This window comes from Drosophila mojavensis, unplaced genomic scaffold (assembly GCF_018153725.1).
Source record: "Drosophila mojavensis isolate 15081-1352.22 unplaced genomic scaffold, ASM1815372v1 contig_36, whole genome shotgun sequence".
In the NCBI taxonomy this organism is placed as follows: Eukaryota; Metazoa; Arthropoda; class Insecta; order Diptera; family Drosophilidae; genus Drosophila; species Drosophila mojavensis.
This window is the reverse complement of record NW_025318858.1, coordinates 13168205-13193584: the sequence shown is the minus strand read 5'-3', so window position 1 is coordinate 13193584 and position 25380 is coordinate 13168205. Positions and strand designations below refer to the sequence as shown.

Here is a 25380-nt window from a genome sequence, read left to right as displayed (position 1 = left end):
GTATAACATATACATGCACGTATATTAGTGCATGTATGAGTGTGTATGTGTAAAAATACAACATTACGGTCACTTAGTTGTGTTGGTTTTTGTGGTTGAGCACCTTGGAACTGTTTGCTGGGCTGTATGTGCTGCAGTTATGCGATAGCTGCATCCTTTTATGGCATATTTTAGTAGCTTTGCCTAAATAAAAGTGGCGCTAGGTGCCATTTCCTGCTGCTGACCATAACGTGCCAAACTATGCATAGGATAACGCACACACATTCACACATATACACACTGAGCTGCCCAGGCTGCAAGGAAGAATGCAACAATTTGCTGTAAAGCGAAACCTCAGCTGCTCGGCAAAGTTTGCTGTGAAGCAAAAGCTAGCGAAAATATTTGTATGCTAGCATAAAATTTTCGCACGGCATATTTCGGACTCGTTTCTGCATTGCATACTTTTCTGCGCCACCCCAAGGGTACTGAAATATTTCAGATGGAAAAAAAAAGAGAGGACTGTCTATGTGTATAAATATATATAGCCAAGTTTCGGGTGTTATATGGCCATAACAGCAGCATAAGTATCCAAGTATCTGTCTCGTTAGTCGTAAATGAGAAGGCGTCACAAACGCCGACAACGAAGCTAATGAAAACCTTCAACTGAATGCGAAATGCAAAATGATGCTGGCCTGCTCGAGACGAGTGCAAAAGCATACTTATCGAGCGCTGCATAACAAGCTCAGCTCAGGTCAGCTTTCGGGCCTGCATTATGTAAGTAGAGCACACTTTTTGGCATTCCAGCCGTTTGGCCAACAGACCAGGCACCAGACATGCCATAGAGCATAGAGCAATACCTTATGCCCATAATTTGGCCAATTTGAATGCGCATCGAGAAAACATTTTGCAGTCTTGTCATGCAAATGATGCCAAAGTGCCATCCCAGGTGACCCATATGTTAACGGTAATAAACAGCTTCAGCTGTGAGAAGATGATACAAAAAAGAGTGAAACGGTGCGGTATGATGATGATGGAAGTAAACGACTATGGGATGTTCTACTTTAATTTATATAAAATGAATAATGTTATTTGGAAGATGACTAAGAATCTTAATAATCTCCATTCAAATTTAATCAAAAGAAATTATACTTTTTTTTTAATATAGTTAATGGACAATTTACTAAAACTCTATACATTAAATAAAAACTATATTTATATTTTTTTTTTTTTTTAAATATTCAAGAAAGTTTTGTAGTTTACGAATTAAAGTTTAGCGATATGATCAATTAGAATATATAATATAATAGCGGTCTGTCATAATATCAAAAAATGCTATAGCAGGGTATTTAAGGATGAAAATATATTTAGGTCAGCATAAGATATACATATATTTACATGTATTTTATTTAATTTAATTTTTTTTTTTTTTTTGATTGTCTGTTAATTTTAAAATTAGTGTTTATTTTTAAAAGTATTTTCAATAATACAAATTTCAACAAATATTAAAATATATATATATTCTTTTAATGCTATTATTTATTTTTATACATTATGGTAAAATATAATAAATACACACAAATAAGAGACAAACATATAAATTAAATTATTCAGAACAAACACAGTCAATGTCAATTTCAACTAACTTATTAATTCCCTCTCAAATTCCATGACAATTTCTAAATACCTTTACGTAAGGTAAAAGTCAACGGCAAATGTCAAGCCTACCGCCCCCACGCACACCAGTCCACATATATCCCATTGGATTTATGACAACAAAATTGATATTAATGTAGAAAACTCGCGCGCGCACACACAGTAGGCAAATGGGCAAAAGCAGCAAACGGTGGGCGTGGAAGTCAGAGTCAACTTTGTGGCCTCCTTTGCCTATTTTGCATATGAGATCCATTCCCTTGGCCCAAACGGCCTGCTGTCTCGTGTTGTAAACCGCGATTAACGTAAATAGCGGAAAAAATGGCGCATAGTAGCAGGAAAAAAATATGGAACAGATAGAGGAACACACACACAGAGAGAGAGAGAGAGAGAGAGAGAGAGAGAGATTGTGCCACAGCAGCAGCAAAGTCAGCACACAATGTAGGTCATGGCGGGATATGGATGAGTTTACTCTAGTGGAGATGTTCTCTGTCCCTCTCTTTCTCTCATTCCCTCTCTTAGTGTCTCTGTCTGTTTTTCTGCAAATCCCCCTACAGGCATTGCTGTGCGCTAGGATAAAATGTTCATATGTTTGTACGTCGCCTGCCAAGCGGAAAATTTGTAGCAATTTCCATGGAAAGAGCAACGGCTGATGCGGCCGCTGTTGATGTTGCTGCTGCTGCAACAGTCGCAGTTAATTAGCTGTTGAAGTTTTTTATGAGATTGGCGATTAGCTAGCGAAGAGCTGCGTCAGTTATGGGAAAGCGAATGCAACAGCGGACAATGGCGAAGATGAAAACCCAGAATTTAAAAAATGTTCATCATAAAATATTCCTAACTAAATGGAGTATATTATTTTTATTATTACTTGAATATTTTTAACATTCTATTGGATAGATGCAACTTAAACATTTGGGAAGGATCTCTCCACAAGGAACAATAAAATAATAGAATTGGCAATGCGAAATCCAATTCTTCTAGTCATATAACCTTTCCAACTTTAGTTTGCATTTAAATATATAAATAAATGGCGTCATGAAATTATTTAAGTACCTGAAACAGAAATCTTATTTTTGACTGTGTTTTAATTCAATTCAATCAAGCTTCAAACACAAAATCTAGGCAAATTATCTGGATGGATTTATAAGTTTCCTCATATAAGTTTGTCTGGGACCATAATTTCGACGTCGTTATAACCAGACTCTAGTGTATATATTTAAATCATCACCAACACCAATCTACTCTGCTTCTATTTGAATAATTATATGTAATTTGTAAGAGAATTATTGAATATTGCTTTCCCAAAAGATCAAAACGGTCTTTCTACTATGCTATAACACAGATGCAATCTAAAGAGAATAATTTTTTTATTCAGTTTTGGGAAATCGGAAGACAATATCAAAAACACAAAAATATATACAAGTACATATTGTATAACACAAATATAATCCTTTAGGGAGAGCCAACCCGCTCAGTTAACTGGTAATAATACGTTTTACTTAAGGAACTTTCCCTGCAGTTGTGAAGAACTTGAAATGGGTCAAGAGCATAAAAAAAAAAGTAAATAAATAGATACATGCAACATGTTGCGCAAACACAAATATCCATGAAAACAATTCCATAAACATTTCTCCCCTAGTGCTGGATACATCTCAATTTATGTCTTTATGCTGTGTAGTCTATAGAAAACTGTGCAAATTGTTTAAATGACTTTGCATGAGTCAATAACTTGCATGATTTACTGCACTTTCGACACCCCTAGCGGTTGGCTTTATTCTAATACAAGCAAAACTGCAAACTAGATGAAATATGAATATGAACATATAACGTATGCCAAACACACACATACAGAGTGAAAGAGTTAGAGAGTGAGCGAGACGGAGAGGGAGAAACAGCAAATCAACGCATATAACAAATACTCTGCCTGTGTTTGTGTGTGTGTGTGTGTTTGTAAGGAAATTGTCGCAATGCAGTTGCAGTTTTTGAGTTTGGCGAAAAAGTTGGCGTTTGAGTTTCGAGTCGAGTTGAGTTTTCCATTTTCCCAGGGCCGAAAGTTGTAACAGCAGCGCATCGTGTGGTAAACTTTTTTTTTTTTTTTTGTCTGTGTGTTTGTGTTGTTTTTTCGGCTACTTTACGCCAGTTTGGAAATTGAAAGTGAAAACTGCCGCAGCTGTTGTGGAAATAATTCATAAATTGAGCGTGAATGTTGCGGCAAAATAAAAAAAATATAAAAAAAAAAAGTTGCAAAGTCATTTGGAGCGAACGATGATTTAGTATGCAAATTGACGCCTTGACACATAACAAATATTATTGAAACAATATTGGCACAGTATTCGAACTATCTAAAGAGCGCTCAATTTTAATCTAGGCAGCCAATTCAATAATAATGTGCCACTTGGCATAAGTATTGATTTTACTTGTCAATATATTGTTTTTAAATTAATTTCTAAACACTTTTTACTGGGAAAGTCAATTGATGGAAAGACAAGCACTTGGGGGTGATTTGGCTGGGTGTGCTCGACTGGGTACTACTCTAGCAGCAATGAAGAGCAGTAAGTTTACTCGAATGCTAAGACTTGAAGGCTGATTTTCACTTTTTCATTTGCATACAAATTTACATTTTGGACTACGAAATAAATAAAAATAAAAACAACTTTGTTGTAAATTTTGATTTTAAAAAATGCATATCTTATCATTGCTGCACAGCAAAAGTCAAGTACAATTTTATTAATCTTAATAAATGCTATGAAAATGGAATAATATACGTTCCTACAGATAGCAAAAATATCTATTATTTAATTTAAAATAAAATTGACTCATTAATTTCTGAATCTTTGATAAATACATAAAAACAATTTACCCATATCGAACCTATTTTATTCCAACGATCCCAATCTATAGATACTTATGCACGCTGAAGCAGAACTTTGAATTGGTCGCCACTCACAATTGGCTATCAATGCGTGCTCGCAAAAGGATCAAGCTTATTGTTGCTGTCCACGCACAGTTAACGACATTTAATTACAAGCAGCACATTGCGCACTCGACAACCAGCTCAATTACACGCAGATTCGATGAGTTACAAAAAAAAATATGCCAATTTTAAATTTAATTAAATAATTAACGCCAATGCGAATGACTGTAAAGCAACAACAAAAAAGACAAAACAAAAATAAGTTGCCAGCAAAAGCTGAAAAAATGGAAACACAAATGCCTGGCAATAAACATGCAATGGGCGTGGCGCGGTGTTGAGTCAATCAATATAAATTCAAATTAATTATTGATAAATTCTGTTGATAATCAACGAAAAAAAGGAAAAAAATTTACATTTAGCTTGACAAAAGTGAGCATACTTGTATGAATTACAATAAATATTTAAACATTCAAATTAACAAATGACACTTGAACAAAAAAAATAGTATATAATAAAATAAAAAATAATGGAAAAATATTGTGGAGACAGGATAGACTTACTGACTTTTAACTACAATACATTATTATGAGGCTTTGTTATTATAAAGAATATATAGCAATGATGAAGGAAAAATCAAACAAAATTATACTTTAAAAGTGAAAATATAAATATATTTTTAAAATTTATTGCTGACATTTAATTAAAAATATTTGCGTATAAACTGAATTAAATATATTTAAACAAAATATGAAATAAAACAACTGGGTAAAGAAAATTTCCATTTTGAAATTATACTCGAAAAGTGAAAAACTTAATATATTTTTAAATTATCAAATTGAATAATTTTTAAAATATAAACATAGTCTATTTATATTGTATATAATATCCATAAAAATTGCTTTTGGCTTGTCTTCAAATTCCATTTCTGAATCTTATACTAGAACTTCAATTTAAAAAATCTTCTCATCTTTTATTTGCAGACTCAAGGTGGACAACAACGGTGGTGCCTGGTGTCCCAAGCATATGGTCTCACGCGGTCTTACGGAATATCTGCAAATTGATCTGCTGCAGGTGCATTTGGTGAGCGCCATACGCACACAGGGTCGCTTTGGCAAAGGTCAGGGCCAGGAATATACGGAGGCATATGTGCTTGAGTACTGGAGGCCGGGCTTTGAGAAATGGTTGCGTTGGAAGAACCATCAGGGCAAAGAGGTGAGTGCCAAGCCTCTGTAGCTCTAGCTCTGCATTCACACATTAATCACGCGAACGGGTCGACCGCTGTGGCGATAAACATCGCAATAGCCGCAAGCAACGAAACAGATACAAAATGTGTCTTAACATCTTTAGGCTGTGAAATTTACGTGCGAATTATCGCGAGCTTAGCGAACATTGCGTAGGTGTCCCGCGATTAAGCTGGCTCTGGCTGGTTGTGCCCCGAAACCGTTCCATCGATTTATTGTGTGCAGGCTAAGAAAATCAATTTGAACGCTTTTGTTTTTTCTCTAAATCTTCTCTCTTCTCCTTTTTTTTTTTTTTTTTTTTTTTTGGCCAAAGAGCTCAAATTCCCCCACCCACACAGAGCTGGAGCATTAATAACGTTTTTTGCTTTGCAGATACTTCCTGGCAATATAAACACCTACAGCGAGGTGGAGAACGTGCTGCAGCCCAGCATCTTTGCGTCCAAGGTGCGCATCTATCCCTACAGTCAATACGATCGCACCGTTTGCCTGCGCGCCGAGATCGTTGGCTGTGCCTGGGAAGGTAAGTGGTCCATAGCCATTGCCATGAATTATACCAAACATTACGCACGCCCCGAGTCCCGCATCACCGATGCACCCATTCAACATTGTGGTCGCACTTGTTCGTCGCCTGTGGCTGGCAAACAGCTAAAGTATCTCTTAGCTCTTTGGACGGCCGCAAGAGCAAGGTTATCTAGAGACAAATCGAAGCTGTCATACTCTAGCAAATAAGTGTTGAGTATATGTTTATTTATAGAAAGACTGCTTTTATGGAAGCTCTTGGATTTTTCACGTTCTAGATAATATATATATATAGTATGTTATAATAATATAGGAAACAAAAATCATATATGAATTATTTTCTTTTAAATAATTTGGAAAACAATATAGGAAAATTATTATTATTTTAGATGTAAATTTAACAAATATTATATATAATTAATTATATATTGCGTATAAATATTATATATTTCATATTTTTGACTCAATATAATTAAAGCAGAAAATATATTTCTATTTGTTGTTTAATTCATTAATATTTAAAAATTTTAATTTCATATCAAACAATATTACTACCATTTCATTTAATATACGCATATACTTCATCTGTGAAATCCATATAATAATAAATATATATAGAAATTTTCAGTTGCTTATATTAAGAATTCATATGGCTTTGCATATTCCATATTTCTTCAGGAGTAAATAAATAAACCCGAATCTGCATATCTGGCATATTCAACTGTAAAGCCTTCTCGCAGAGCATATTTCAAAATCAAAGTACCTTGAAGTTCGTTAATGTATGAAAAAGTATCTATAGGCATGCAATCAAGCGTGCGACCGGTTTTGATGACTTTGTTTTGCATTTGCGCGCGACCCCAAAGCTAAAACTTAGTTAGTTTCTTTTATTGTTTTATTAAAGGCCTCGTCGCTGTGGCCAAGTTCTGGGGCCCCATTGCATGCTGCATTTTTAATTTACAGTTTTTGAGCAAATTTATTGCTTCTCTAGTCCAATAATTTAAGTTTTGTTTAATGTAATTTCAACATGGGTCACAGCATTATAATTACGAGTAGCTGCAAAATATGACGCCACAAATCGTCTTAAAGTTGCGGTCTGCCTTTCACTGGCTCACCTTATTTAACTCTTAACTTATTCATTTTGCTTTTACAGAGGGCATTGTATCGTACAGCATTCCGAAGGGTGTGCAACGCGGCATGGAAATCGATCTATCCGATAAAACCTATGATGGGCACGAGGAGGGCGATCGCCTTGTGAATGGACTTGGCCAATTGGTTGATGGTCAGCGAGGCAAGGATAACTTTCGCTTGGATATCAATGGCTTTGGTAAAGGTAAACATATATTGTACTGGTTACCTAAATTCAAAAGTTTTTTATGCCACTCCATGTGCCTGTCACATAAACTACTTTAGTCTAGACTGCTTTAGTAACGGCTTGAGCTCTACATGTTGTGGCTGCCTCATAAATGCCACATAAAATTTCGCTAAACTGGCGGCAAAGTCATTTGGTATCATACATAATGGATATTAGACTACTTTCGTGCTTAGTTTCGTTTAGATATTTGTCGAGACAGAATAAGCATAAAGTAAAATGTAATGAAAGACGAGCTATTAGGCCTACTTACTTGAATTAGGTCCATAGCAAACATATGACAGAATTTCACGAGGGAGAAGCTGAAATATACATAAGTAAATCTTGATGAATAAGAAACATTTAAATGAATCAGAAAAATATATATGTATGTATATGAATAAGAATGGTTGTTGTAGAAAATAGAAAATAAATAACAAGAGCATTAGAGTCATTTACATAATTTTTGTTAATTTTCTTTTGTAGGTTACGAGTGGGTTGGCTGGCGTAATGATACTTTATTTGGTCGTCCAGTCGAAATCACATTTGAATTTGAAACAGTGCGAAATTTCAGTGCAGTTATTATACACACGAACAACATGTTCTCCAAAGATGTGCAGGTGAGTTTGAAATTACTACTTATAGTACTGATGAGACAACTTGAACAACCTTTACATTTCGTATAACTCTTCACATCGCAAACAATTCACTAGCTAATATCTCCACTCCCTATATAAGTTCTCTTATTATTGCAATTACAAATTAAATTCATCCTACTACCTTTTGTCATAACAGTAAATGTCTATCTGATACTAATATTGCTACTATATTTGTACTTCCTGCACTACATTTAAGGGTCGTTTTACTTATTCTACTGCCATTACTACGACGTCTTCGAATATTATTACTGCGACTACTACTTTTCTTTTTAAATGCTACAATCTACACAGCTTATTGACATACTAAAACTACTATTACCGCGTCTTTCTCTAAAAATTATTGACAACTGCTACTATTACCACACCTTTTTCTACTAATTGACCCACAGCTACTACTACTACTACTACTACTACCACACCTTTTTCTACTAATTGACCCACAACTACTACTACTACTACTACTACCATGCCTATTTCTACTAATTATTGAATTGCAACTACTTCTACTTTTTCTACTACTACTATTACTAATACTACTACTCCTACTACTACTAATTTTTATACTTACTTCTATTACAATTACTACTTCATATTCTACTATTATTATGACTTATTCACAAAACCTATTGTTATAGGTTTATAGCTACTCTTACTATTCTACTTATTCTATTTTTATTGTTTTACTATAAATAAATCTTATTCTACTGCTTTTGGACTGTCATTTTCATTTTAGTACTTATTCTAATACTTTTACTCCAAATTTGTTATGCTAAAAATATACTAATTTTTCCCATTAAAACTGTTTATACTATAATACTATTACCCACTCGAGCTCCTTCTTCTTCTTCTTCTTGTCATATTACCTACCATTCACTAATTATAATACTTCACCATTCATCATTACTAGCTCTGCTATTGCTACTTTCTCTGCTACTATTTTTCCTTAACTACTTTTCAATTATCATTATTATCATTAGTGCTACTAGTTCTAATGGTACTGCTTTTCCTACCCGGTCTTAATTTCTTATCTTTCTCTATACCATTCTTACTATTACTTCACTTACTGTTCAGATTTCTCTTTATATTACTTATACTATTTTTCCTACTGCTGCTACGCTGACTTCCCTTTGTAATACTTATTTCTCCTACTATTACTTCTTCTACTATCCACCAAACGCATTCCAACAGTCCACGATTCAAATCAGTCTGCAGCTATCAACTGCAACTGCATTTCATCACATTTTTATTGTTAATACCACAATTGCATATAAGGCAACACGATACTGTCATCTGTGGACAGATAAATTGGCTCTTTAAAAATAAAATACAACAGCAACAAGAACGATAACAACAACAAGAATAACAGCGACAGCGACAACAAATTATATAAACAAAACGCGCTGCGCCTTTTGTTTGGAAATCGTAAAAAATCAACAGCCGCCGCTAGGTCCGATCCGCAACCGCTCCACACTCACATACACTCCATATAGTATCCAGCTAGCCAGACACACTGGCGGCGGCAAACTGAGCAAATAAATGCTAAACAGTTCTGACAACAAAAAACACAACAACCACAGTGCGGTAATAAAATAAAATTGTACGAAAGCGGAACAGCTATAGCAAAGACAGAGACAGAGAGACGAAAGAAAAAATACGAACAATTTTTTTTTTCTTTCCACATATAAACAAACCAAATACGAAATCGAACCTAAACAAACCACAATTGATATAAATGCCCGCACCCAGCAGCGTCGGGCCGGCCCGATCTGACTCAGGTGGCACTTGAAATCGGGCAGAGGTACTCGCAATATATGTATGCCGAAGCATTATATAGTCAATTTCCTTACTTACTCGTAGTCTTTATCGAAAGTAAACACAATTGGAGTGAGTATCCAGGCATATGTATTTACGAATACATGAATACAATCATATAAATGATTGGGCGATGTTTTGTTTTGCTTACCCCCTTGCCCCCTCCCCGACCAGGAACAGTGAAAGGGAATACGGTTTCGGGTTGGGAGGACGGGCGCTGCTTCGTCTGATAGTAGACAGCTCCATAATCTGGACCCATAAAACCAAACAGAATTTTTTCAAGTCCATTGACCCAAATTATGCTGGCAATGTGTTAAATGGTAGATTGAGATAGTTATGCGCTCGTTGACTGATAAGAGAGTCCCGAAACTGTTTAAAGGTAGCCCAGCAGCTGGGCAACAGAACATGAAGCACTATCTTTAATTAAAACCAACTCTGCTACAATTCAATATGATTGCATTTGCCCCATTCCCTTACCTCCCCTACCATTCACGTTTGCTGTCATAAATTTCTTGCACAATTCCTTCGTTCAACAGTTTCGAGTATCGTACGACAGTTTAATTATTTTTTATATGCGTCCTGTTTGATCTTATCATTGTTAGCTTTGTGTATATATTTGGAGTAATATAAACTACAATTTTCCCCAGCTCCATATGCTTGTCAAATTTGTGTCAAATTAATCTTGACTTTTTTTTTTTTTTTATCAAGAGAAAGTATGTATATGATAGATACCTAGCTCTAACTACATTCTGATGTTATAATTATGCATTTTATGTGTGCTTTGTTGGGTTAAACACAATTTTTTTCATATAAGTATATTGAATACATCTGAGAGCCAATGCCGATGGTACATTGTTTTGTTTGTTGTTAGGTCACATGATGTTTTTTTTTTTTTTTTTTTTGGCTTATAAATATATCTAGGTCAGTATTATAACATACCATATAGCTTAGCTGCATTGATAACATAGCCAAAAATCTGTTTGCTTTCATAAAACATGGAACAATGGAAACATTTATACATTTATGCGTGCCGATGGTATATGCCCACATTATTTCCACTTCCATAAACAAATACTATTATAAATTTGTAGAAATCATATCTGCTTATTTGAGATATAAAATAGCTATCATAAATTCCTTTTTCATCAACTAGGTTCAATAAAAAGTAGGAATATAATGAATATAGATATGTTTGGATACATTTTGAAGGAAAGTTTTTTTTTTTTATATAAAGAAGAAAAAAATAATAATTCTCCAATGAATTCCCAAAAAGCATTAAGTCATAAATTCCATTTACGACTTAAGTTGATGATGTTCAAAGTGGACAAAATACCATAAAAGCTAAAGAAGATTTAACGAAATATATTTAAATGCTGTTCTATATAGACAGAGGAATATCTGCCAAAAATGAGTCATTGCTTTTTGATATTTAAAAAAGTTAATTTTTGTTATTCTTTTAACTTACTCAACAAGATATAAAATATATGTGCTAATTTTTAAGTAATTCATTCATAATGAAATGTATTTTTCAAAATGATGGATAATAACGTATACAGAGCACATAGCTTTAAGAACCAATTATAACTCATATAGGCAGTGAAAACAATGGCAGCCTAGTCTCCTCCTATCTGAAGTGACCTATGGGCTGCAGTACCCAGCTTCCTTAGGTTATTTACTTAAGAATAGAATCTCTTAAAGCATTGAAATTAATTACAAATACCACATTAGAGCTTTATAAGCTGTGCACTCAACAAATCATATTTTCTTCAGCATTTCAATGGAGCTATAAAGCTTTATAAATAAGCATCTTGTGTTTATCTCTAACTACCGTATAACTTATCATAATCAATAGCTTCTCATTTCCATCAACTCAAATAACTGTCTAATTTTATGATGGTCTCCTCTGTTAATTACTAACATAGCCCAATGAATGCTTCTGCTGATTCTTAACTTCCCTCTGCTTACGCGGAAATTTATGATTAGTTTTTATTTGGATTTTTTTGTTTGTTTTTTTTTTTTCATGCTTTTCGATTTGAATTGGAAATTCGATAGAGATGCCACTTTAGATAGAGCACTTTAGAGGCCGGCTTAAAGTTTTCTGTGCTGGTCCACAAATCTGCTGACGTAATTAACCACAAAGTATGCTGGCCAGGCCAATTGGCAGCAGCTTCGAGCGGCACATAAAATTTCAATTACCACAAATTTTCTAGGCGCTTTGATTTGTTGCCGCCATTTGTACGCCAGAGCCTGAACTGAACTGGGCTGCGAGTCAAGAGTCTGGGGTGGCGGCCTACCTGGACCTGGCGACGCTCTTTTGACTTGGCCATTGACCATTCGCTTTATGGTTGCCATAATTTACACAGAATCAACGACAACGTCGACAACCACGACGACGACGACGACGACGACAACGACAGCATCTACGTCCACGTCTCTTGCTCAGTCGCTATAATTCTCATTTTTATGATTTTTCATTACCATTTGCTTGGCCAGCGCCATTCGGAATGCCCCATAAGTCATAAAATTACTTAGAGCATCCAGCGCAGCGGAGCACGGGCCCAGGTTTGCCTGAGTACACGTTGCGGTCATGCAATAAATACTCAAAATGCCATTTGTGATGCATTGATAAGCCCAAAATTATGCTAATTGTGTTTTAATTATGACACGCGTGTGGCTGGCTGTACCTTTCACCGCACCTGCGCCTTACACCGGCTACAGCCAGAGCTCTTCAATACAGTTTCAGACCTCAACTCCAGCTCCAACTCCAACTCAATTCAAGTCCAAGTCGAAGACTCAGTCCGAGCCCTGTCATTACATGTCAGATGTTCGATAAGCCCCTTGAGCTCTTGTGTTGTCAGTTAGCGTCTGCCTGTTTGACTTTGTCTTTAGCATTTCTAATGAGCGGCGACGCTCCACTCCACTCTTCTTCACACACTGTCTCTCTCTCTCACTCATTCGTTGTGTACTCTTTAAAATGCGTGCTCAGATTTATAGCTTCGATTAAGACATTGTCGTGGAGGGGTCAACGTCTACGTGTGGTCCTATTAATTAGTGAGGGGTGGCTTAGACTCGTCAGATTGTTTGTCTCTATAAGTGGTGGACTTCCGTTGGGTGTAGCTGCGAGTGCGTGTGTGAGTGTTATAGACAGCATTGAGAAAGTTTGTTAAAAACTTCTTTGACAGGTTGGTGGCCAAAAAGGATATGACGATAAGCTAGTCTAAGATGGATATAACTTTCTTCGAGTTTCACATCAGATAATAATTAGTGTGCAGTTAAACACACATATAAATGAAGCATATTGTTATTGAAAATTAAATGAGCATTTAGAATTTGTCTGCAAAACGAATAGCCTCCAATAAAGCTAATATTATTTTAATAGTATGACTATCAAAAGTATGCATACAAGAGGATAAGAAGAGAAGACAAAAATAGAAATAGATATAGATATAAAGATAGTGAGGGATTCAGATACAGATACAGGTACAGGTACAGATACAGATACAGATACAGATACAGATACAGATACAGATACAGATACAGATACAGATACAGATACAGATACAGATACAGATACAGATACAGATACAGATACAGATACAGATACAGATACAGATACAGATACAGATACAGATACAGATACAGATACAGATACAGATACAGATACAGATACAGATACAGATACAGATACAGATACAGATACAGATACAGATACAGATACAGATACAGATACAGATACAGATACAGATACAGATACAGATACAGATACAGATACAGATACAGATACAGATACAGATACAGATACAGATACAGATACAGATACAGATACAGATACAGATACAGATACAGATACAGATACAGATACAGATACAGATACAGATACAGATACAGATACAGATACAGATACAGATACAGATACAGATACAGATACAGATACAGATACAGATACAGATACAGATACAGATACAGATACAGATACAGATACAGATACAGATACAGATACAGATACAGATACAGATACAGATACAGATACAGATACAGATACAGATACAGATACAGATACAGATACAGATACAGATACAGATACAGATACAGATACAGATACAGATACAGATACAGATACAGATACAGATACAGATACAGATACAGATACAGATACAGATACAAATACAAATACAAATACAAATACAGATACAGATACAGATACAGATACAGATACAGATACAGATACAGATACAGATACAGATACAGATACAGATGCAGATGCAGATACAGATACAGATACAGATACAGATACAGATACAGATACAGATACAGATACAGATACAGATACAGATACAAATACAGATACAGATACAGATACAGATACAGATACAGATACATATACAGATACAGATACAGATACAGATACAGATACAGATACAGATACAGATACAGATACAGATACAGATACAGATACAGATACAGATACAGATACAGATACAGATACAGATACAGATACAGATACAGATACAGATACAGATACAGATACAGATACAGATACAGATACAGATACAGATACAGATACAAATACAAATACAGATACAAATACAAATACAGATACAGATACAGATACAGATACAGATACAGATACAGATACAGATACAGATACAGATACAGATACAGATACAGATACAAATACAGATACAGATACAGATACAGATACAGATACAGATACAGATACAAATACAGATACAAATACAGATACAGATACAAATACAGATACAAATACAGATACAGATACAGATACAGATACAGATACAGATACAGATACAGATACAGATACAGATACAGATACAAATACAGATACAGATACAGATTAGGGAGGGCGAGAACGAGAGAGAGAGAGAGAGAGAGGAGCAGAGTGAAGGACTGGGAGAGTCAGAGAGAGAAAGGGAGACAAAAGAAGAGAGAAAGGGAGAAAGACAGAAAGAAAGAGAGAAAGCGAGCGAGAGAGATAAAGACACATAGAGAGAGAGAGAGAGAGAGAGAGGGAGAAAGGCTCTAAGCTTCTTTAACCAAAGAAATTCAGTTAGCAACGAACTGCACGATGTACAAGCCATACAAAATGTAAAATCGATATAAGCTTTATTCTTATTGATCGGCTATCAAGTATATCTTTCCCAATTGATATTCAATGCATTCAATGTGTTCGTACAAAGTGCAAAAGCAACACCTCTTAACGTCAACGACAACTCATTAGCCATGCCCAGGCCAATTGACAATGGGAAAGACAACACTTACACATCCGGCTGGCCCCAAAAAGTAGCCAATGGCCAGGCCAAAAGTAAATACAATGTTCTTTGATATTTTTGTCCGCCTCTTCTTTTATTACACATGGCACTTCCGTGGCGCGTCCATAACTGAACTTCGACCAAAACTGTCAACGGCGGCGGCCAACAAATATGTGAATACAATTCGCGCGCGGGCAAATGCCTCGTAAAAAAGAAAATGAATGTGATTACTTTAATTATTATGCCAGTCACACAGACACACGTACTCACACACAAATATAGAGTTGTTGTTGTTGTTTTGCAACTGTTACTCATCTTGCACTCTTATTCACTCTCTTGCAGGTGTTTGTGCACGCCAAAGTTTTCTTCAGCATTGGCGGACGCCAGTTCATCGGGGAGCCGGTTCAGTTCTCCTATATGCCCGACCAAGTGCTGGATCATGCACGCGACGTGACAATCAAATTACATCATCGCCTGGGGCGTTATCTGCAGTTGCATTTGTATTTCGCCGCCCGCTGGATGATGCTCAGCGAGATTACATTCATATCAGGTGAGCGAGAGACAAACCCGCTGAGCCAAACACAGCAACGATAAAAAACAAGTAAGAACGTTGCAGTCGGGCGATACCGATTGCAGAAGACTCATTCACAGCCCAAACGCTGTCAACCAGAGTATATAGTGCAATTTTCAAGTCTAGTGCGCAGCAAAAAACACGGCATTTTGCCATTAAAATTGGAAAATCATCGATAGCTATTGCATTCAAATTACATACATATATAATTTATACAATTTTGATTTTTATTATATATGTATTTATATCCATACATTGGATACCGGCTTCAAGCTAACAGCAGATCAGCGCGATTTTCCTATGCTTGTGCACACACTCATCGTCTATTCTATGCGTACAGACAGAAGCGCGCCTTTTCTCACATTCTTAGAATTTCGATTTATTTCTGGACTTTCTAGCCGTTACTGTAGTTTTGTCTGATGGCGCTCTCTTATTAAGCTATTCTATTTTAGCAACTGATTCCTCGATCAAAGCAGTGGCGCGGGTGCTAAGGGCGACACAAGTAATGTTAGAGTAGGGGAGGTTCGAACCTCTACTATGTTATTATTATTATTTTTTTTTTTTTTTACATATTTCGTTTTTTATAAAATAGATATTTTATTGGGAAGGTGCGAGCTTGACTGAATGGCACTTAATACTTTTCATTTTCTTAGTCGAATAATTTTATAAGTTTAAATTTGTTCTTCTTAAATAGCCCTCAAATACATATACGCAAATACATACATATGTATATATAATTATATATGTTTGCCTGCGCGCATAGCATCAAGCATTCCAGCCTTATACACGCGCTCATTTGTATGTGTGTATGTATGTACACATAAATGCGTGCTCTAGCATATTCTAAGAATCCCGTTGCGATTGATTTGTCTTTGCATTGTTTTTGAATTTCCAGCCGCTACACTGGCTTTTCTTTGCTATGTGGCGTCATAACAATAATGTGATTTCATTTTAACTACTATTGATCGAAACGACGCGGTGGTGCTGTAGGCTGAAGCGCCGGCGATCTTTATTTTAGCTATTTTGACAAACATGCTGTTTGGGTTGGGTGCGAGTTCAAATCCCGCTGAAAACATTTTTTTGTAAATTGCAAATTTTTGTTATTTTAGCATTTTTATATTTTATTAATTTTATAAAAATGTTTCCTTCCGTGCTATCAATGCCTATAAGCCTACTTATGTGTACATATACATAAATAGATGACTGACGCATATAAATGTCGCAATTCGGGCACTGTAAATGCCGATTGCCACGCCCCTAGTGGCCGTCGGCTCCTCAATTTTAGCCAGTTCTTAGAACGAGCAACCGGTTACCTAAATGCAAAATTTGAATTCTTACGCTCAAAAAATGTGAAAATTACAGGGTATTTTTCGATATGCCACGCCCCTAAAGAGGCTTAAAAATTATTTTTGGGGCATCAATAGAGGAGGCCACCAGTAACTTAACTATCCAAATTTGAAGCTTCTAGCTCTTAAACTGTAAGAGATATAAACTTTTGCGGTTTGCCACGCCCCCTATAGGCGGACATATATCTACCATAGCTCGTTGGACTTGGGTGATCAACCCGCGTATATATACCAAATTTCAGATCTCTAGCATCAATAGTGCCTAAAATATAGCAGAATTCGAAAAATCACTATATCTTCAGGTCCGATTTGCCACGCCCCTAGTGGGCGTAGATATATAATTTTTTCACCCATCTTCATAGAATTAAAACATTAGCTTACGTGCAAAATTTCAGCATTCTAAGTTTATAACTTTAGGAGATACAGTTTTGTCCGATTTGCCACGCCCCTAATGGGCGGAGATATATCCGCCATAGCTTGTGATCTTGGGTGGTCGGCGCGGACCTACATACCAAATTTCAGCTTTCTAGCTCTTCAACAAACATGATTTCTGGTATATCGGAAAATGCATTTTCCGATTTGCCACGCCCCTAGTAGGCGCATCGGGAAAATTTTAACACTTTATAAATCGGAGATATACACGAGTATGTGTTCCAAATTTCAAGTCTCTAGCTTCAATAGCGCCGAAATAGATTGCGTTCATACGGACAGACGGACAGACGGACAGACGGACGGACAGCAAGACGGACATTGTACAAAACCAATATACTCATTTCACTTTCGTGAATGAGTCTAAAAAGAAAATTGTTGCAGCAAAAATTATTTTATTAAAATATGTAACTGTGGCACGCAAAGCGTAGAAGGTAAAACGTAAAAGTTGTGAGAAGTCCAACAAGCAAAAGGGTTAACTGGGCTACCACAGCTACCTTCCTTGTTGGCCACATGGAGCGCCACTTGCAACAAAGGCGAATGCATTTATTGTCAACGCCAACGGCAGTGAAATGGCGAGGGTGGAGGGAGAGCTGGAACTTGGTATATAAGTTGGATGAGCTGGGTGCGGGGTAGGCTGGCTGTAGTTGATGTGCCTGCGTTGCTCGCAGTTTAAATTAATTTTTTATACCTGTTCGCGTTGACTTGTTAGCGGTTTGCTTAAAGCGTTGATAAAGCGGCGATTTACAGTAAATGAATCTGCTAGTCATTATCAAATTATAGCGAAAACTATATAAGTGTGCAATTTGGGTGGATGTGGATTCGTGTGTGTGTGTGGATGTGTGTAGGGATATACTATGCAAGCGAAATCAATGAAAACATATCGAAAAATAAATTAATTTACACAATTCAATAAAGATACAAATTTATAAATGTATAAATAAATAAATAGAAATATATATATATACACATAATAAAAGTGATGGAATATATGCATATAATATAAATGTATATGATCAGGATGAGTTTTAATTCTAGATGCAGAACTTTTTTCTGAGAAGCTCTACTAAACTCCTTTTTATAAGCGACTAAGTCTCTCATTCGAGACAAGCCAAAACCTATTAAATAATGTACAAGAGACCATAGTTGACTTTAAAATTAACAAATCTAAAAACCTAGTAATAGATAATGCATAATAAAAACTTAAAAAACCAGGCAACTTCTGAATGCTTCAACAATATTTCAAAGAATTTCTGAATTACTATGTATCTGTATATATTTGCTCCTCATTTTTGATATTTCTCATTTGTCGAGAATAAAGCTTAAGTGTCTGGCAGTTCCAATCATATTTTTGCTCAAGCCATTTCAAGTTTTGCACTTTTTATGACTCTGCTTAGATGGCTACAAATAGTCCAGCCTCTATTTGCTCGAACAACTGTTTAATTTTCATTTTCTACACCTGGGCTTAAAACGAATCGCAGCGACGTTAAGGCATGAAAAACTCTCCCCCTCACACGCTCTTATTCTTAACCGATGGGAAATCCTCATACGGCTTGTTTAGAGCAAAACAGTGCTACAAAATACAACGAATAAACCAAACAGTAAACATAATTTACTCAGGCAAACTACAAAACGGTACCGGCTCTTCAAACATAAACTGCAACTTCAACTGCGATGGCAACAACAACAGCAGCAGCAGCAACTGCAGCAACTGCAGCAACAGCAGCAGCAACAGCAATAACAACTTTGAGCAATTGAAAATTCCACTGACACTAAAAATTCGTTGCGCATTTCATTAAAACCCCTGGCAAACGACTCGAACTGGAGCGTCTCGATTCTCCTCGGCTCACTTCACTCCGCTTCAATCCGACTCGACTCTGTGTCGATGGGGCAAAATATATTGCTAACCGAGAGGAAGGCTATGAACCAATTTTTACTTAACTCACAGCGCAACCAGTGAGCCAGCTGGGAGCTTTGTTTTTGCACGACTATGGCAGGCATATATGTATATGTATGCGCATGTGTGTGTGAGTGTGTGTGTGTCTGATGTGCTGTGTGCTGTGTGCAATTGTGCATAGAGCGATACAAAGCAGGCTGACTGAGACTGAGAGTGGACCAGCAGCGTGGGGGGCGGGAATCGAACTGGGGTACCGAGTCAGCCATTGTAACAAGCATAGGAAACGGAAGCAAGCATACATACACACTCGCACACACACACAGACACAGTGACAAAAGCAGAGCCTCAGCGCAAATGAGCAAGAAAGAGAGCGAGAGAGAGATATGCTTTAGCTTAAGGGGGCGCCGCCCCAGCCTTTGCCCCGCCCCAGCATATGCTCGACTACAACCAGAAGTAAAGCACAAGGATATTGTGAAAATTAAATGAGTTGCATTACTTTTGTGCATTTGAAATTTGCAACTCAATGAGCACACAGAGCACGAAGCACGCACACACATAGCCAGCCAGCAAGTGAGCTATGGAGAGACCTGCTCGCCTGCTCGCTGGTAGCTGCAACATCGTGCCTTCCTGTCTCTAGCTTCCTCTTTTTACACGTTGCATAATAAAGCTCTGCACTGCTTTTTAATGCTCTATAAAGGGCAAAAGGTATGACAACTATGCAGAAGAGATAGTCAAGTGTATTTGAAATGGCTAAAACTGGAATGTAACTGAGTGTAGCTAGAAGATTCGCACAAATAATACTGCTTAAATAAATTTATTACAGCAATATTATTTCGTATTATTTTGTTATGCATGTGATTTTCTTCTGCATTGAACTTTATATATATTATATAAACAATTTTTGAAGAAAATGTTCAATTTTAAAAATTTGTTTCTTTATTTTCAAAAATGTCAATATTATTTTTATTATATATTAAATTTTATTATATATTAAAATAATTTTCTTAATTTTTTTAAAGGACTGGTTAACAAGTTAAACAAATTTATATCCATTATCGATTTATCGATTTGAAGATGTTTAAAATATATATATTTATTGATATACATGGGCAGTTTGCATATATTACATTATTTCTATTATTCCATATAATAATTCTTAAAATTTTTTATTTTTATTTTTTTCAATTTTTCGAAAATTTTATTTTATTTTAATAAAATAAAATCATAAATTAACACTAAACATATTAAAAAAAAAAAAAATAATAATAATAATTAAATAAAATAATATTAATATTTTTCAATATTTATATATATTGATCTATTTATTTATATATTTTTCAATATCACTGTCTAAATAGAATATTTGTAATATTTGTAAGATTTTTTGTAAAAATTTTTCCCTTTCGAAAATCAACTCTTAGAAGTTATGAAGTTTATTCAATAAAATTTCTAAATATTTCTGGTTGATCTGAACAGTGCTAACTTAAATTAAGTTTAATTTAATTAACTCAAATTTAAAGAGCTTTAAGTCACTGTCTACCCTACTATCTCTATGTAAGCATAATCACGCTTGCTGATTAACCCTCTGTGTAGGGAATTTAATCAGCGACTTTCCTCATTTGCAATTCCCTTTTGTTGCCATTGCCATTGGCACTGGCTGTCTTAGTTCGTCTTGCTATAGATATAGATTTGCTTTCTTTTTTTCTCTTTCTTTTTTTAATGCTTTGTTTTCCCTTCTTTTTCCTTATTTTGTGCAGATTTCTTTCTGCAGCATTCCGTTTTTACAGTGTGCTTTTTTATTTCGTCCCTTTACAATCGAAGCGTATTTAAGCTGTGCAAGTGCTTTGCCTTATAAATCAATAACATTGCAATATATTTTTGCATGCTGTTGCCCCGTATCCCAGATTTGTAAAGAACCTTTTGTTTTCGTTGTTGTTTGTATGCTTGGATTTTGATGCATTTTGTAGAGCTTGTCATTCACTCATTCAGTTATTCATTCAATGGCTCAGCTCAGACAGTTAGTCGGTGAGTCAGTCAAGCATTCACAAGCATACAAATTCATTTCAATAACTTCGCTGTTGATGCAGCGCTTTAAATCCTTCTGCAATTTCCCTCGCTTAATCCTTTCTAATTGAAAATCGTTTTGAATTCGAGATCTGTGAGTGCTTTTTAAGTGTATGTGTGTGTGTGTGTGGGTGTGAGAGAGTTTTAATGTGTGTGTGGGTGTGTGTGTGTGTTTGGTTGGATGGCAATGCGGATAACTATGTGCTACACGAATTGCATCAGCATATGATGCAGTTGATTTGCTGCATTGTATTGCCTGCCAGCTGAACGGACTGGGCCGGGCTATGCCATGCCATGCCATAGCAATGCCTGGCCTTGAGCATTCGAGCACATTGCAACAATGTGCATGATTTCCACATGTATTTGGAATTTCGGCTCGTAATTTGCTTAATGGTTGAGTTGAAGTGCCAAGCCAAGCCAAGCCGAAGTGCATTGATATTGAAAGCATTAAATTGCCGAGTGCATAATGCAATCAATGCGTTTTGGCAGAAAAGGAAGGAAGCTGAGACAGCCAAACAATGCGATGTTAATGGAGGTCACGTGCATACCAACTGATTATGATGCTATACATATATTTATACAAACATGTACATATATATCTCTCACAAACAGCTATATTTACATTTAAACGGAATTTTACGGAAATTAAACATAAATCTGTCTCAATATTTTGATTATTGAATTGAAAGTGCCATCTTATTATTTGTTGTTGATCTCTATGTCGCTTTGTTTCACAAATGCAAAATTATGCTCAGATTATTAATAAAATACGCAATAAGACACAATTCATATAAATTAAGACGAAATATTCAAATATTTGTGAGCTAAATAAATATTACTGATTGAATGAAATATACATATAATATATATATGCTTAATAAAATAAATATTCTTTGGAGTTGTGGCAAATTGCTCACCCTCTAATATAGCTTTATAGTTTACAGCTGTATTACGATGTGATTCTTCAGAGCTGTAGCTTCTGGTCGGCTTCTCTTCGTCCAATGGCACCCATGACGAGTCAGCCCGAATGTCCGAAACGATTCTATTGTATTAGACAGAGAACAGAAGTCAGAAGCTAAGTGTGCAGCTAAGCCTCACCCAAATAATTGGAATGACTCTGCAGAAACTCTCAGCCTCACAGTAATACTATTGAGAGAAGTGCTCTTTCCTAAACTCAGATTATACCTGAGTGATCAGAATACCGCTATCTCTACTGAACTCTGATGTTTGATTTGATGAGCAGCTCGTTTTCTATAAGTAATTTTCAACTGTTGGGGTACTCTGAGAGCGGCTGGAAGCACCAGATGATTTAGCTCCGAAAAGCAACGCCTTTATTTCAAATTCATATATAATGGCTGATATATATTGCCATGATTTCCATGGGACCAAATTGGGACTGATCCCACGCGGAGCAAAGCCATTAACGGCACCTTGATATTGAGTATTAATATGAAAGATGTTGTACGATTCAATATTAAATGTCTTGCATTTTATTAAATATTCTTATTGAATAAACAAACTGCTAAAATACAGTTATTGAAGAATACTTACGCCTAATGTATTCCACATTTCCCATAATACAAATAAATAAAAGGTACATATATAACATTTTCCGCAATTTTCAATTGCACGATAAGACATGCTCATATTACTTCTCAAACTCTCCATCTCTATATTATTAAGCTCTCATATTAACATTTTGTCTCTGGCAGCGCAACAAATTAACATATTTTTGAGGTTCGTTTAGGTTCGCTCAACATATGATGCGGTATTTGGGCAGCGTCTGTCGCCCACCGCCTATCCCTCCGTGGTGTTGCTGCCGACCAAATTCCCAGTGCTACATTTGTTGTGGCGGCGGAGCAACTTTGATGCCACAAGCAGTGCCCAAACCCACAACAGAATGGCACAAATTTTTGCTGCCGTCGCTATTTGCATGGCAAATTCAAGCACACGAAAGTAAACAAAAAACTTTTGTGCCAACAAAAAACTTGACGCCAAAGAAAATAGACGACATGCGGCGGTAGCGTCGGCGACGTCGACAGCCAAAAACAATTCCAAAAATAACAATAACAACAACAACAACAACAATAACAAAAACCAAACAAGTTCAAAATCAATGCCAAGAGCCAAGAGCTGTAAAAATTTGCATTTCCCTCAACTCTGTGTGTGTGTGCGTGTGTGTGTGTTTTTTTTCCCCAGCTATTTTTCAAAATTTCCTGCAAAACATTTCGCCGTTTGGGTTTTTTAAATATCAAGCGAAAGTTCAACAAACGCTCGAAGCGGAAATGCATTTGGAAATTGTGCTCCGCACCAGCCCAACGAACCAATACGACTAACAACAGTCGGAGCAGCAGTCCGTTGGGTAAACAGTCGGATCTATGGAATAGTAGGGATGGAGGTCGGGGTCGGTGTCGAGGGTCTTCAGCTGCTGTTATTGACGACTGTCTGGGCGGGACGATGATGATGGCTATGGCGCTTTCGTCGCTTCTGTTTATTGTCTGGCTGGTTGGTTGGCGAAAGGTCAACAGCAAACACTGCACACGCTACAACGCCTCAGTTTAGGGGCGCCACCTAAAAGTATGCAACACTAATTGGCACTCAAAGTGAAACGTTTCACTCAGCGTCAACGTTGACATTCCCCACGTTGGAGCAATAGCTCATTTATCATAATAATCGCGATTACTCTCGCTCTTTCTTTTTCTCAGCTCTCTCGCTAATTGCTCAGTGAGACCCATTAGCTTGGTTGGTTTATCAAGTCGGGCAGCTGTCAGCCCACAGTTGCCACCCAATCTTCTGAGCGACAGATGCCTCTTAGCCAACAATCTTAATGCAGCCTATTTGCTGCCAGCGAATCTCTCAACGCATTCTAACCCATATTTACAATTGCTGCTCACTCATGTCACTCTTCTAACTCTTATTTCTTCCTCTTCTTCCTATTCCTCCTTGCTGTTTGCAGTGCCCGTAGTGGGCAATTTCACAGATGAGGAGCTGCTCAATGTGCCGCCTTCAAATGGCGCTGGCGCCGGTGTCCCAAATACATCCGAATATCCGTTTCAACGCGACGAGGTGGGCCGTGCCGTCAGCAGCGGTGGCGAGAGGAGTCAACATACTACGCAAGGTAAGACAGCATTGGAATTAACAATTTAGAAAATAATTTCTGTTATATACACTATAAATTAATGTTTATTTATTTATTAGAGATTTTAGTAATTGTAAAATTAAAATTGACCTAAAGCTTAAGCCCTTGCAACTGGGGCTTATATAATGTTCATATATTTTAATTATGGTAATTTGTATATAATTATAGTAATTTCTATAATTAATAGTTCAGGTTCATATAAGAAATGTGCTTAGATCGCGATACAGCAAAGGAATAACAAGCATTTTAAATAGATATTGCCGTAATATCCTGGATAGCTCTACCAATAATAAATAAATAAATAAAATAAATAATCGATCAATAAGGAAAATAAAATTTATGAAAAAGTCAGTCAATAGTTAATAAAATTAAATAAATAATGGCTAAATAGTTTATTTGGAAAATAAATAAAGAACACGTTCTTTGGCAAATATTCCTTTCCTTATATATTGTTCATACATTTTCTATTATTTTCCTGTTACATTTTTCAACAAATATAATAAGTAATTTCTGTTGTAATCGAGGTGAACATATGTCCTTAA

At 36.1% G+C, this 25380-nt stretch overlaps 1 protein-coding gene across 2 annotated transcripts in view; it reads left to right on the top strand.

Annotated features, from left to right (window-relative positions):
* LOC6576689 (discoidin domain-containing receptor 2) overlaps positions 1-25380 on the top strand; it is a 162680-nt gene that overhangs the window by 74782 nt on the left and 62518 nt on the right. Inside the window, exons 4-9 of one of the 2 annotated variants that reach the window (XM_015165318.3) lie at positions 5524-5755; positions 6157-6304; positions 7454-7627; positions 8138-8271; positions 15735-15942; positions 24656-24817. In XM_015165318.3, coding sequence (XP_015020804.1) covers positions 5524-5755; positions 6157-6304; positions 7454-7627; positions 8138-8271; positions 15735-15942; positions 24656-24817 — 1058 coding nt within the window. Of the gene's footprint in view, positions 1-5523; positions 5756-6156; positions 6305-7453; positions 7634-8137; positions 8272-15734; positions 15943-24655; positions 24818-25380 lie in introns of both variants that reach the window. The other variant, XM_015165317.3, reaches the window with a different exon arrangement.